General features: G+C 56.1%; 2 protein-coding genes across 2 annotated transcripts in view; one reads left to right on the forward strand and one right to left on the reverse strand.

Moving 5' to 3' along the window:
- LOC112966299 (myelin proteolipid protein-like) overlaps positions 1 to 130 on the forward strand; it is a 17,762-nt gene extending 17,632 nt beyond the window's left edge. Inside the window, exon 3 of the mRNA XM_026066279.1 lies at positions 59 to 130. Coding sequence (XP_025922064.1) covers positions 59 to 130 — 72 coding nt within the window. The remainder of the gene's footprint in view (positions 1 to 58) is intronic.
- A 6,116-nt stretch (positions 131 to 6,246) lies between these two features.
- RAB9B (RAB9B, member RAS oncogene family) lies at positions 6,247 to 12,178 on the reverse strand. The gene is made up of 3 exons (XM_026066349.1): positions 10,913 to 12,178; positions 10,621 to 10,741; positions 6,247 to 9,705 (listed from the first exon to the last, which is right to left on the reverse strand). The coding sequence occupies exon 3, from the start codon at positions 9,658 to 9,660 to the stop codon at positions 9,055 to 9,057; it is 606 nt and encodes a 201-aa protein (XP_025922134.1). The 5' UTR covers positions 9,661 to 9,705; positions 10,621 to 10,741; positions 10,913 to 12,178; the 3' UTR covers positions 6,247 to 9,054.
- Positions 12,179 to 12,844: the final 666 nt, after the last annotated feature.

Here is a 12,844-nt window from a genome sequence, read left to right on the forward strand (position 1 = left end):
GGAGGCTTCGGGAGCCGGCGGGACACCCGCCGCCGCTCACGCTCTGCCCGGCCCGCAGCTCACCTTCATCATCGCCGCCACTTACAACTTCGCCGTCCTCAAGCTGATGGGTCGAGGCACCAAGTTCTAGCGCTGCGCCGCGGCAGCGCCCAGCGAGCCGGCAAAAAAAACCCCCCCCAAAACCGCCCTTCTCCGCGCTAACCCCGAGGCTTTAACACTGCAGCCRCCCGGCCTCCCTCCCGCGTTAACCCTGCCTTCCCCGCCGCCCTCCCCTCCTCTTCCTCCCTCGCCTCCGAGAGCTTCCCAGCCGTGGACACCTCCCCGTGCACTTTTCTCTCGGCGGCCGAGCCCGGCCGCGGCAGCAGGAGGAGAGCAGGGTCCCCGCGCCGCCGGCCGGCACGGCTCGGCGTGGGCTGCTCCGCCAGGAAGAGCCTCCCGAGCGGGAAAAGGAAGTCGGCCTCGTGCCGGTGCCATTGCCGGACGCTCTGCCGGAGCCGCCTGCGGTCACCACCCCCGGATGGAGGATAAGAGACGGAGGGTTTTTACCTCCCCCCCCTCCCCGTCCCCTAGCGAAGAGAGGTGAATTCGCCCCACGTCGCCTGCTGCAGCCGAGGCAAAGGGAGTTTAGGGCAAGGATCTTCCYGTGGCGAAGAGAGCGCTGATCCCGATGCCGATAGCGCCCGTGTGCCCGACGCAGCCGCCCTGGAAAGCAGCCCTGGGCGGTGGGGACGCCGGAGCAGCCCCGCTCGCAGGCGCAGGACGAGCCTTTCGGGCCCCCCCCACGCGTCCCTCCTCGCTGCCTCGAGCCGTTTCGCGTCCGTAGTTTCCGTAGTGTCCGTAGCGTCTCCCCTTTCCCGCATGTTTTCTCCTCGTCGCCCGTGAGCGGGACAACGGCCCCGCGCGGGAGCAGCGGCCGCGTCTCGGTCCCCGCGCGAAGGCGCCCAGCAGGGAAGGAGGGCGCAGAGCTCAGGGCCTAAATCCCGGGGCTTTTCCTGCGGAAGCGCCCATGGGTGGCCGGAGGAGACGTTTCCCCCACTCCGGGCGCTCCCCGGSCGCGCGGCGCCTCCCTGCATCCTGCCGAAACGCCGGTGCCCCCCGCCAGCTGCTCCTCGGTTTCCTTCTTTGCCCACCTCTCCGTAACGCCAGGCTTCGAGTTTATTTATTGGAGCGGCTCCCGTCGGGGGCACGCTCCATCCTGCATGGATCTAGCACCGTAATTTTTTGTCTTTTTTTTGGTCTGTACGATCATTATTTTCGTAAGCGCCTGTTTCAGCAGGAGCGCGGATGCGGGGGCAGAGCCGCCGGGCGGAGGCGGCCGGAACAGGCCGGGATGCCGGGGGCGGGAGACACCGGACAAGGTCGGGCAAGACACACGGACGCTCGCTCGCTCGCTCTCTCAGGGGGTTTGCTGGGGTGGTTTTTGGTTGTTTTTTAAAATTTTTTGGTGTCGATTTAACAGCAAATAACCAGCTCCTCCTTCCCACCCGTGTCCCCGGACCTCACACCCACACCCACACGTGCACACACACACACACGCACACACACACACGCACGCACAAGAGACTTAATCAACTGAAAGTGTTTCCTTCCTTTCTGATCTAGAACTTCAACTCGTTAACAAGCAATAAAAAAACAAAGGAGCAAGTTTTTAGAGCCTTATCTTACAAGATGTATTTTATAAGAATTAAGGAAAATAAATTAAAATAAAATTAAGGAAAATAAATTAAAATTAAGGACATGCTGGAGGAGACGTGCGTCCGTCTGTCCGTCCGCCCGCTGTGCTGGCCTCCTTCCCTCTCCCCCCCCGCTCCTGAAATAAGGGACAGGGACACGGCGGTGGAAGCGGGTCCCGGCTGAGCCCCACTCACCCGCCCCACGCGGGGGCTCACAGCCCCTGCCGGCTCCGCCAGCCTCCTTCCCGCCTCAGTCCCCGGCCCCGAGACCAAAAACGTCCTTCCCTGCTGGGGAAGCCCTTAAAACCCTTGTTTCTCCTCTGGCCACCCAGAGGAAGGCTGGATTTTTTTTAGGAAGCCCTGTGCACCGCGGCTCCTACGGGATGAGCACAGCGAAGCGACGGGCAGGGTCCTTGCACGTCCTGGCAGTTCCAGCCGCGGGCCGGTTGCACCGGCGGGTCGTGCAGCGCCGGCGTGGGAAGTTTGGGGGGTGCCTTCCGCCCCCCCCGGCGAAAACCGCTACCCTTAAAAGCAGGTTTCCGTAGCAGCTCCTCGCTCGGGTGTCGCTCCTTGGAAAAGCCCCRTTGGAGGGCATTGGCCCCAGGAGGATGCTCCCAGCCCCTGCATTCCCCCCCCCCCATCTCCTCCCAGCCCCAAACCAGAGCCCGGCACTGCTCCAATTTGCAGCGGATCCCACTGCTGCTCCTGCGTGGGCCTCCGGCCCCGATCCCGCTCCCTCCCACCCCGTGGCCCGGCCGGGGCAGCGCTGCGCTGCGGCATCAACGGGGCGCTTTGTTCCCCGCGCCGCCAGCTGCCATCGGCCTCCTCCCGCCGCGCTGAAAGGGKCCCTGTGTGCGCCGCCGCGGGGAACAAAACGCCGTCTCTTCTGCCTGCCGGGGGCCGGTGCCCCCCCGGCGGCGGCGAGGGCCGGGGACGGAGGCAGCCGGCGCGGCCAGGGCTCCCGSCTGCTTTCCCACCCGGGGATGCGGGACCTGCGGTCACGGCCCCTTCCCCCCCAGGCACCCGGCGTCCCGCAGGAATCGGCCCAGGAAAGACAAGGGGTAAAACCTGCCCTGCCCCAAGGTGCAGCTCTGCAAACTGCTCCCATCGCCGGGGCTCCAAGGTGGGAAGCCGACCGCGGCCCAACGCCTCCTCCAGCTCTCGCGGCTGGAACGGGGCTGGGGCAGAGCAGGGGGTCCCGGAGCAGCCCTGAAAGAGCAGACTCCCGTGGGATCCCTTGCTGGCCACTTCCGAGCTCGGAACCCCATCCCAAGCCTGAGCCCTCGGGGATGGGTTCCCACGCCGCCGCTGGCAAGGCACGCCGGGCAAGCAAGCCGCCTGCTGTGGGACAGCGAAGATGGAAAACCGATGGAAATCCTTTCACCTTCTCCTGTGCAGGGAAAGAAGAAGGAAGGGGATCGCAGCCCGGCGAGGAYGCCGATACCCCCACGGCCCGGGGAGGGCGAGCAGGCCACGGGGACGGTGCCCAGGTCGCTACAGCGGCTGCCTCCGAGGGCAAAGCGCCACCAGGCCTGATGCTCCTTTTCGCCTCCGCTCTCGGGGAGGGAGCAGGTCCCTCATTTCCAGTCTTCCATCTCCTCCTTGTGGCCGCCGGCCGCAGCACGGTGCCGGCCCGGAGCTGGCGCTGCCGGAGGGGGCAGGAAAAGCAGCACCGAGCGGCAGCGCGGGGGTAAAAGGGGGGTCAAGCACCACGGGCCTCTGGCCCTGAGCCCCAAATCCCCGCCGCTAGCACCCTCCTCCGGCTCCTCACCCCTGGGGCTCCCCCCACACCTGGAGTCGGTTCTTGGTGCCAGTGCACGGTCAGTGCTTCTCCAGGTGAAAGCGGCACGGTCCGGAGCCTCCCCAGGGAGCAGGGCGCGAAAGGCCCCGGGAGACCTCCGCACCCACGGAAAAAATAACCACCGTCTCCCTCCAGTGCCTTCGTCCGAGCTGGGCTCAGTCCATTCGAGGCAGTAGAAAAATAAAGGCCGCCCTAAATTCTCGGGCGCTTTTATTCCAAATCCCATCTGAGAGCTCCTGCGTAAGCCCCTAAACGCACAGCCAAGTCCTCCGAACCCGCAGGGACAGGAAAAGCCCCCTGCCTCGCCATCGCTGCGAGAGCACAGCTCAGCCCCGGCCCGGGGATGAGCGCGGAGGCGCAGGGAAAGGACGCAGCACGGGGAACAAACCTGACGGCTCCCCGCTGCCCGTGCTCGGCCCCGGCTGCTCGCCTGGATTAACACGGAGCAGGGTGGACGGCAGGCGCAGCAGCCGCGGCCGGGCACAGCAGGCGAGCTCGCGCCGCTCCCGGCCAGCAGCTCCCCGGAGCCCTGGCTTCGGTTAGGACGGGAAAAGGGATGCGACTGGAGAGCAGTATAAAGGCTGGAGCTGGCGAGCAGCCCTGCCTGCCGGGGCCAAGGCCCGGTGTTACGGGGGGCAGATCCATCTGGCCTGCCGGAAGGTCCCACCTGCCTCTCGGGCACCCCGCTGGTTTCTCTCCGTTCCTGCACGTGGTTTGGATCCGTTAGCACGATGCCCAGGGACGAGGAGGGGAGAGGGAACAGCAGGGAAGGACCGACAGCAGCATGAGCAGGTGCCACGCTTGGCAGCCCACGGAGACCGGAGCCTTGTGTTTGCACGTGGCCACGTGCGCTAGCCCCTGAGGGACCTCTTGAAGCCACCGGAAGACAGCTGCTCCGCCGGCCTTGCAAAATCCCAGCCCCCTCCTGCAAGCCCTGGCGCCCCCAGGGTTAGCTGCGCTGCCCATCTCCGATTGCTTTGGACCAGGTAAACCAGCATTTCCCTAATTTCACTGATTGTCCCACGTGCCAGTGAAGTGACTCTGACTCACCTGAGACCTTTGGGCAACCGCTGTCAGAGCTGGCATCAGCTACCGCTGCATCCTCCTCAGCAGAGCCGCGAGCGCTCCTTACCCCGGAGCAGAACGTGCCAGTGCCACTGGTGCCAAGGCTGCGAGGAAACTCCGAATAAGATCTGCAGCCTGGAGCGGGGTTCACAGAGGCTTCCAAAAGGACGGTTTCAGACTCTTCACATCTTTTCCCTCCTCCTTGGACGCATGCATGAAGACGCAGTCCCTGGAGAGCGTGTGCACTTTCTTACAGGTGTCCTGCTGAGAAGAGCCAGCCTTCAGGTAGCTCCGAAGAAAAAGCGGAAGAGCTGCGCTCAGGAAACGCAGGCCGCGTGAGCTGACCCGGCACTCGGTGCACAGCAATCCCATGGCGCCTGCAGCCATGCGGGGCTATTTGGCTAACGGTTCTAGAGAAGATTGCAGTTTCCTCAGCCCGCTGAGCAGCTCTTCGGCCTTACTGCTGCCCCGAGCAGCAAAATCCTCAGATCTTAATCAGGGTTTAAGACCAACTGGCAGCATCAACGTTAATAGCAATGAATAGCGAGGGCCAAGCCATGCCCACCAGGAACAGGGCTGCAGAAGAGAGGGACCGGGAGACCTCCCGCCACTGCTACACCTTTGCAAGCATCCAGGRATATTTACAGCCTCTGTTCCACGCAGAAGCAGCACGCGCTCTCCTTTAGAGACACTCTTTTGCCCTCCGGGGACTCATCCTCTCCCTGACTCCTCACGTCAAAAACCACTGAGCCCTCTGCTACTCCTTGCAGCGGCCAAACGGGAAGCGAGGGTTTAGCCTCACCACCACGACTGCCTCTGCCCCCCCTTTGCTCACAAATGTCTCAAACCGCGGGAGTCAGTGGTTACGACGGCCTGAGATAAGATCCTCGCTGACCCCAGGCCCAGCCCTGCTCAACCCTGCAACTTCTCCAGGGCTGGGAGCATCTCCCACCAGGTAGCTTTGGCCCTCTGTTTTCAACTGTATTTTGAAATGGCTGAAATTAGATGCTGGAGGCCCTCAGATACCCCAGCAGCACATTTAAAAAGCAGCATTTCCAAGGACTTGAAGCCCCACGTCACCACCTCTGCTAGCACGGGCAGGAACCCACAGGCAAGCGGACGCAAGAGAAAAATAAGCCAAAGGTTCTGCCAAGGCAAACAGCAGGCTAGGACTCTGCAAATACAGAGAAAGCCTCCAAAAATAGGTGACCATCTGCAAAAGATGAATGCTTACATGGCCACTGGTAGGACAGCGGAAGAAAACAGTCCCCATATGCTGATTTCTTTCTCAGCAACCTATGGAAATGATCTCTGACTACAACCCCCTGGAGACTGAGGGACTGATTCCAAGATCACAGGAAGAAATCAAAGGAGAGCACGGTCTGTTGCTGCGAGCCCAGGCTAAAAAATAAATTGCAGTGACAGAGGGAAGCAATGTGAAATGTTTGTTATGAAAGTGTTTTCTCATATACGCTTGAATAGACAAATCCGGTCACTGGATTCAGCTTGCAAATGAGTTATATTTCTTCAACTGCTGTTCTAGCTAGATACATCCAGAAATAACCAACCGTTTTGTTTAAAACGAAATGCTTTGATCCCTTGGTGACTTTTCTCTGCCAGTTGGTATAACCAACGCAGCTCCACATCCCTCAGGAAAACAGGAGCTGGCTTAAACTTTGAGAGGAAAACCAGAAGCCACTTCCTGAATTCATTTGAATACATTCATGTTTTTATTTGCTTAAATAAAGGTAGAATCTCAGTTTTACAATTCCAGTTCTGTAACAGTAGCAACGACTGCAGCAGCACGAGTAGACACGAAGAGGGGATGGCTGTTGGCATTGAACTTTGCAACGAAGAAAGAGTTCAAGATCCGGGCTCCTTTGGAAATTGTGCGTGTAACAGTTTAAAATAAATTAAACAATTTAAACGTAATACAAAACACTATACTCTTTCTAAAGCATTTTAAAAATACACGGGGCTAATAAAATAGTTTTAAAAAATAACATCAACTATCCAATGTTGGCTGGAAATAAAGACAAGGTACCGTGCAACACCCTCCAGGGCATACGTACTGCCTGCACAGCGCGTGCGCTGGGAGGTTCTCAAGCGTCAGCTATGAGCATCGACACGCACCCGAGGTCCTGCAGAGAGCACGCTGCACGCGTCCCTCCTGCCTCACAGCTTGCTCAGCCTCTGCCCTCTCTCACAGGAGGCGCCAGTCCTCACRCAGGTCACGGGAGAACAAGGCTGGGAGAGCAGCACGGTTTCACCCGGAGGGAACTCACCCAACACCCACTCTAGCAGGAGGGGATACCCTTAAAAACACAGCCTGCGAACGAGGGCCTGAACGCGTCCAGCCCCGCTGGAGACCTGCACAAATCAGCTCAAGTGGAATGTATATTTTTGGAGTTGTTAACCAGGACCACAGGTCACAGTGTTTAGGATCTTGAAGGAAACATCAAGCGGTGTTAAACTGAAGAAAAATCTACAGAGGCCTGTAGAGGTCAGAGATTATTAAATAAACAATAATTTTACAACCTTGTAAAAATCTGTTGCACCTGTGGGGGCAGAGCCTTCTCTCACACTTCAAGGGACCCGATTCTCCAGAGGCTGCAAGCGCTCCCTGCCCACCCTGTGGACACTGTGGGTGTTAAGCCCTGTTTAGAAATCAGATCCCTCCAACGTGTACTTTGCAGTAAAGCTTCAGTCCCTTCCCCATGTGGCTGCCCCAGAGAAAAGGGCAGGATCACCCTGAGTGCCCACGGAGGACATACCTGCAAACTCGGAAGCTGCCAGGTGGTGGGATTAGCTGCCACCAGGCGATGTGAAGGCAGAGACTGCTTTGCTCTAAAGCACAGCGTAAATGCGGCTGCTCTATTTGAGCTGCACGACGTACCACCCAGTAGCTATCACAGGGGGAACTGCACTCCGCAGCTAGCTGATACACGCTCAGGGGAGCTCTCCCTCGGCAGGTTCCTATGTGCTCATGGGCAAGGTCATCAGAGCAGAGTCTTGGGCAAACATATGCACGGGGAGTTGCAGGACATGAGGTTATAATGGAAAAACCAGCAGCCGGCAAGCACTGACTTCTTTGCTGCACACAGACAGCTTGGGACTGAAACCTAGCAGGGGCAGGAGCTGGGATTAGCAAAGCCGGGGGTCCTTTCTTGAAGGTTTCCTGCCCCTCACATACCGTTTTTCAGCAACCTTGAACAAAGGTGGAATCAGTCCAGATCTCTCCCCGTCAGACAGAAAAAAAGCAGCCATTAACAAAGGCCAATTAACTGCGTGGATCCTCTCTACCAGTAAAGTCTGTCAGATGAGCTACAGATAAGATGCACTGGACTCCCCTGGCGGCAGGAGGAGCCAGCACAGCTGCTGCGCTCAGCAGCACTGTCCCGKCAAAGGCGAACATTTCTATGTGCCGCATCCAGAATGAAACATCCAAGTTCAAGTGACTGAAGACACTGATCCGTCCGTCAACTAACGAAGCACAGCGGTCGCCAGCCCCACGCACAGAATGAGCGGCTTTAACAGCTGACCATGCACGACTCCCCCAGCCACCTGCACGCGCAGGAGACATCCCACCCACCTTCCACCCGGCCTGCTAGAGCTCATCCTCTGGGCACTGCAATCACTTGTGACAGAAGCCAGCCAGCCGGTCAGGGTTMATGCTCCAAATCTACTGAGCTCCTGAAAAACTCTAAACCCTCTGACATGACCAGCAGGGTGTCCACACAGGTACTTTCCATCCAGGGCTATCCAGGCGGTGAGAAACAATATCTGATGTTGAGCCTCCAGAAGAGCTAAGGAAACATATATTAAACAGGAAGCAGCCAGTCTCTCCACAAARTAACACCCATAACAAGACAAAGTTAGAGGTAGGGAAAAACAGACCAGAAACAGGCAGTCACAAAGAACCGATGCTGCAGCATTCAAACACAGTTCCTACTCCTTCATATGCTGTTTCAAATCATAGTACTAACAACTCTCAACACAGTCCAGTCTCAGGACAGGATGCACTTATCCAAAGCAACAGATACACACATCTCAGTCGCTCTAGGGTTTAGCATTCTCACAGTCACGTGGGCTAAGGTCTCCCCAGCAGGTTTTGTTCAGTATGCTGAGCAGACTTTCCTTTGGCAGTAAGGTCATGAGTTTAGCGGGTCTACTATTTTTCAGTTCAGGACTAGAATACTTCAGGAGCGTCTCGAGCTCTCTCAGCTTTGTTCTGCAGGCAGTTCTTGGTAAGGACGAGATTCACTCTCTTCAGCTCAACCCAGTCCTTTAAACCTGCTAAAAACGGGTAGAGATGGAAGCAGGACTACATTCACGTGTTCTTTGTTCGACAGCTCCCTCCGGTAGCTATATCCCCTGTGCCTGGAAACTCCAGCTAGAATTCAGATGGAAAGGCTGCAGCTCCTCGGTGAGCTATCCACCTATTGTCCTCGTGGTCGCCCTCCTCAGAGTGCCCTGACTCGCTCGTGCTTATTCCTCCCCAAGTGGCAGCTACTCTTAACAACAGGAAGAGCCAGATTTGGAGCTGGAATGCAGGTCAACGGTATGGCCCAGCATACAGTGCTCTAGCTGTTCTTCTACTGCCAGCACCTGTCGCACAGCTTCCTCAAAGGCCACTGCCACATTGGTGTCATCCTTGGCGCTAGTCTCCAGGTAGGGATAGTTCCCATTTTCCATGCACCAGGTCTGGGCCTCCTCTGTGCTCACTTGTCTTTCAAGTTTGTCTATCTTGTTGCCCAGAACTACAAACGGGAAGTGTTCAGGGTCCTTCACATCGGCATAATAGACAAACTCCTTCTGCCAGTTACTGAGGTTCTCGAAGCTTTGTCGGTCGTCCACGCTAAAGGTCAGCAGGCAGCAGTCTGCCCCCCTGTAAAAGGGGGTTCGCAAGCTCTTGAATCTCTCCTGCCCTGCAGTGTCCCAAATCTGGAGGGTCACAAAACGTCCATCCACCTCCAGGTCCCGGTTTAAGAACTCCACACCGATCGTGTGGAAAGCCTGAGAGTCAAACTTGTTGGTGACATAACGGTTCATGAGGGAACTTTTCCCAACTCCACCATCCCCAAGGAGAATGACCTTCAATAGCAAGGACTTCCCACTCATTGCAGCAGGACGGAGGGGCACAGGACCACGGCAAGCTACAGTGTTCTGAAACAGTACAAAATAGCTATTTGAATCACGGATTCTGCAGAGAGTCACGCAGCTCAGTACCTAGAGCTCCTGGCTCCTCTGCTGACAGACTGACCTTGTCCCCACAGGCACTTATTACAGCTGAAGGAAAAAACACTGAGTCCCTGAAATCTCCCTCGGTTGTTCTTTTCCCCTTCAGAAATTAAGCAGCACAACACTGAGACTGTGGAGCAAGCTGGAACAAAGAATGCGAGTTTTGTGCTCCTCAAAGTTACAGTGGTACTCCCTGGAGTTTTAGGAAATAACTGGAAGTCTGCTCTGGATTCCAAGCAAAGTATTAACAGGATCTTTCTACTATTATCCTATCTTCACATTATTTTGGGGAATGTAGAGCAAAACTCCAACTTTCGGATTTTGCTAGGGATGAACAGGAAAGACCTTGAATAGAACAAGGTATTGCCATCCCTGTTTCTCAACAAGTTTTGTAAATAGGAGGCAATTTCTCTTATTAGAGCAACCAGTAGAGCTAGGAATTAGGCAAGCTTTCAGGCACACAAGTCTTCCATCAGGTCTGAAATGGAAGCAGCAGGTCTCCAAACTAAGCGCAAGCTGAGAACAACTGTTGAGAGTTTAGTTAAGTGTGATATAATTGATACGTATCTAAGAGAAGGTTTTGTATTTCTGAAAGCTTATCTAGTTTTTACAAACATATCATCACTAGTTAAAAATCCTACCTTGCCTATGTCCTCAGAAACAGCAAAATATCACTGGGGATCTCCATCACCAGGCCTTCTTTTTCGTCATACAATCACTAGCTATTTCATTTGTTCTGTCTGACTTGCTATGCTGCAAGGATGTAAAAGATGCACAGGCCTAATAACAACGTAAGTCATCCAGCAAAGCGTTTTTAATCACCCCAAAATGCTGACTCACCTTACAAGCGGAGCCGTGCTTGTTTCCTGTGTGCGATCTCTATAGCTCTGAAGGGGTTTCCCAGGCTCAGAGGCAGCTTCTCTGCTGCTCTTTTCGGCAATGCTTTTTGCAGTCCAGTTTGCTAGGAAACAGATGCAAGTTCACTTTGCAAGAACCCCAGGTTCCTTAGTCAGCAGCCACAAACGAMAGGCCAAGTGCAGACTAGTCTGCTCCCTCCCAGGGGTGTTCTGCAAGTCAGGGTAAAGGTCTTACATGGAATGAGAGACCTGTTTTGCTGCTGTCTGTACTGTACCTGCTCTAGCAAAAACAGCACTTCTGTCTCCAAAACCGTCCAGGGAACACCTTCCTCCAGCATAACAGTCACTAAAAAACAAACGTCAGTCAGTGAGGTTGCCAGAGCTGGGCTCAGTGCGCTGCCTTTGAATTTGTAACATCGAGCCAGGGTGGAAGAACAAGCTGAATGTGCATTACTGATAACGGGAGTAAAACAGCCAAGAACAAGGTGCTGAGGACACGGTTTCTCTTGCCTTAAGTAAAGTGTAACACATCTCATTTCTGACCAGGGCAGAGCCAGTGCATCATGGATGCTAAACCTGAATAACAGAATAAATTGAAGGCGCTCTGGCATGAAGGCACAGGCTGTGTAACCTGTTTCTCATCCCAGTCCTGAGGAAGTCAATATTCTAGGAAGCTGATTGCTTTGAACTGCTTGGCCTGCCTACCCACACACTCTGGAATCTGATCTGAGGGTTGAACATGTACCTAAATCTGCTAACCAGAAGAATGAGCCAGCTGGCGCGAGCCTGGTATGAAAGACGAAGGGATTTTGCTTGCTTACACCTGCTAGCAACATTCCTAGGAGGGGTGTGGACATGTGGTGCTGCTTCGTGATGACACCACCAGACCAGCCTCTGACAGAAACATAAGCACTTGCCTCTGTTGGGATCGGCACTCTGATTCCTTCCAGGGCAAAAAAACACTTTTTGCATTAACCCCACTGGGCCCTGCTCTGCTTTGTTTCCTCTCTGCTGAGAGCTCTTTCAGCCAGCGCCTGCCACAAAGCTAAAATCAGTAACTTCTGTTTAACTCTGTGGGCAGCACAGAAACTAAGTAAAGGAGCACCAATTTCACTTCCCCAGCACAAAAATACCCCAAGTCAAAGCCTTGTCGCACAGCTGAGCTGACTTGATGGGTCTGGGGACATTTTAGAAGCATCTGTGCAACCAAGCGGCTCTAAGGCAAAGAACAAAATGACAAATGTCCCAAGAGACAAACAGGAATTGCAGCACAGCTCCCTCTGGGCTGATGACTTTGGAAAACTCTCCCCTGCGCAGGTGAGCTGTTCAAGCCCCCTGCTCTCCCTATTCCAAACCCTTGCTAACCGGGGTCCTTGCCCTGTCTCCCCTTTGCCCGTGCCAAAGTCCTTCCTGAAATAAGCCATCAGCCCCGACAGGAGGCTTCCATTTAGAAAAGGTTTACAGCAGATAAGAAGTGACTAACAGTCACAGATGCTTTAAAAATGACTAATGGGTTATTACAGACTACCCCAAGCCTGGCAGGTCAGCAGACTACTGACAGCCGCGACACAGCCACGACACCGACGGGCACACAGCCACGCACCACACCTACAGCGGTGCCAGTGTCTGTAGCCTGTGCAGCATCATTAGCCCTTTACAAGCTATTTATAAGGACAACCTCAGCTTCCAGCAAAACATAAAACAGGCAAACGAGCGCATCCTTGGTGCAGGATACGGCACCTGTTTGTAGATAAAAACAGAAGGGGGCACGTACGGGTGTCGGGGAGTTGTATGCAGGGCCTCAGCTGCCTGCTTGAGAGGAGGCGAGAGCTTCCCCGGGACCCTGCCGGGGCTGCCAGGCACTCGCCAAGCCCCGCACGCACTGCCAGCCGCCGGCGGGACCAGCTCCCGCAAGGAGAGCCAGACCCCCACGCAGCACCAGGCCGAGCGGTGCCCGACAGCCCCACACCCCAGCGGCGGAGCAGAGCAGGGGGGACAGGGCCCCGGGACGTGGCAGGGGGGAAAGGAAGGGGGAACGGGGCCAAGGAGGACTGAGACACCCTGCAAGAGAGGGTGCTGGGGAGGAGTGTGAGGAGACTCCCCACAGCCCCAGAGGGCTGCTTAGGGGGAACAGGGATGGGGGGGCACCCCACGGCCCTGCAGGACTGCCCGGGGGCAAATGGGGATGGGGGGCACCCCACAGCCCC

This window comes from Apteryx rowi, unplaced genomic scaffold, assembly GCF_003343035.1.
Source record: "Apteryx rowi isolate R43461 unplaced genomic scaffold, aptRow1 scaffold_24, whole genome shotgun sequence".
NCBI classification, from domain to species: Eukaryota; Metazoa; Chordata; class Aves; order Apterygiformes; family Apterygidae; genus Apteryx; species Apteryx rowi.

Excerpts from the sequence above, each read along its gene's own strand:
- RAB9B (XM_026066349.1), bottom strand. The coding sequence starts at position 9,660 with ATGAGTGGGAAGTCCTTGCTATTGAAGGTCATTCTCCTTGGGGATGGT.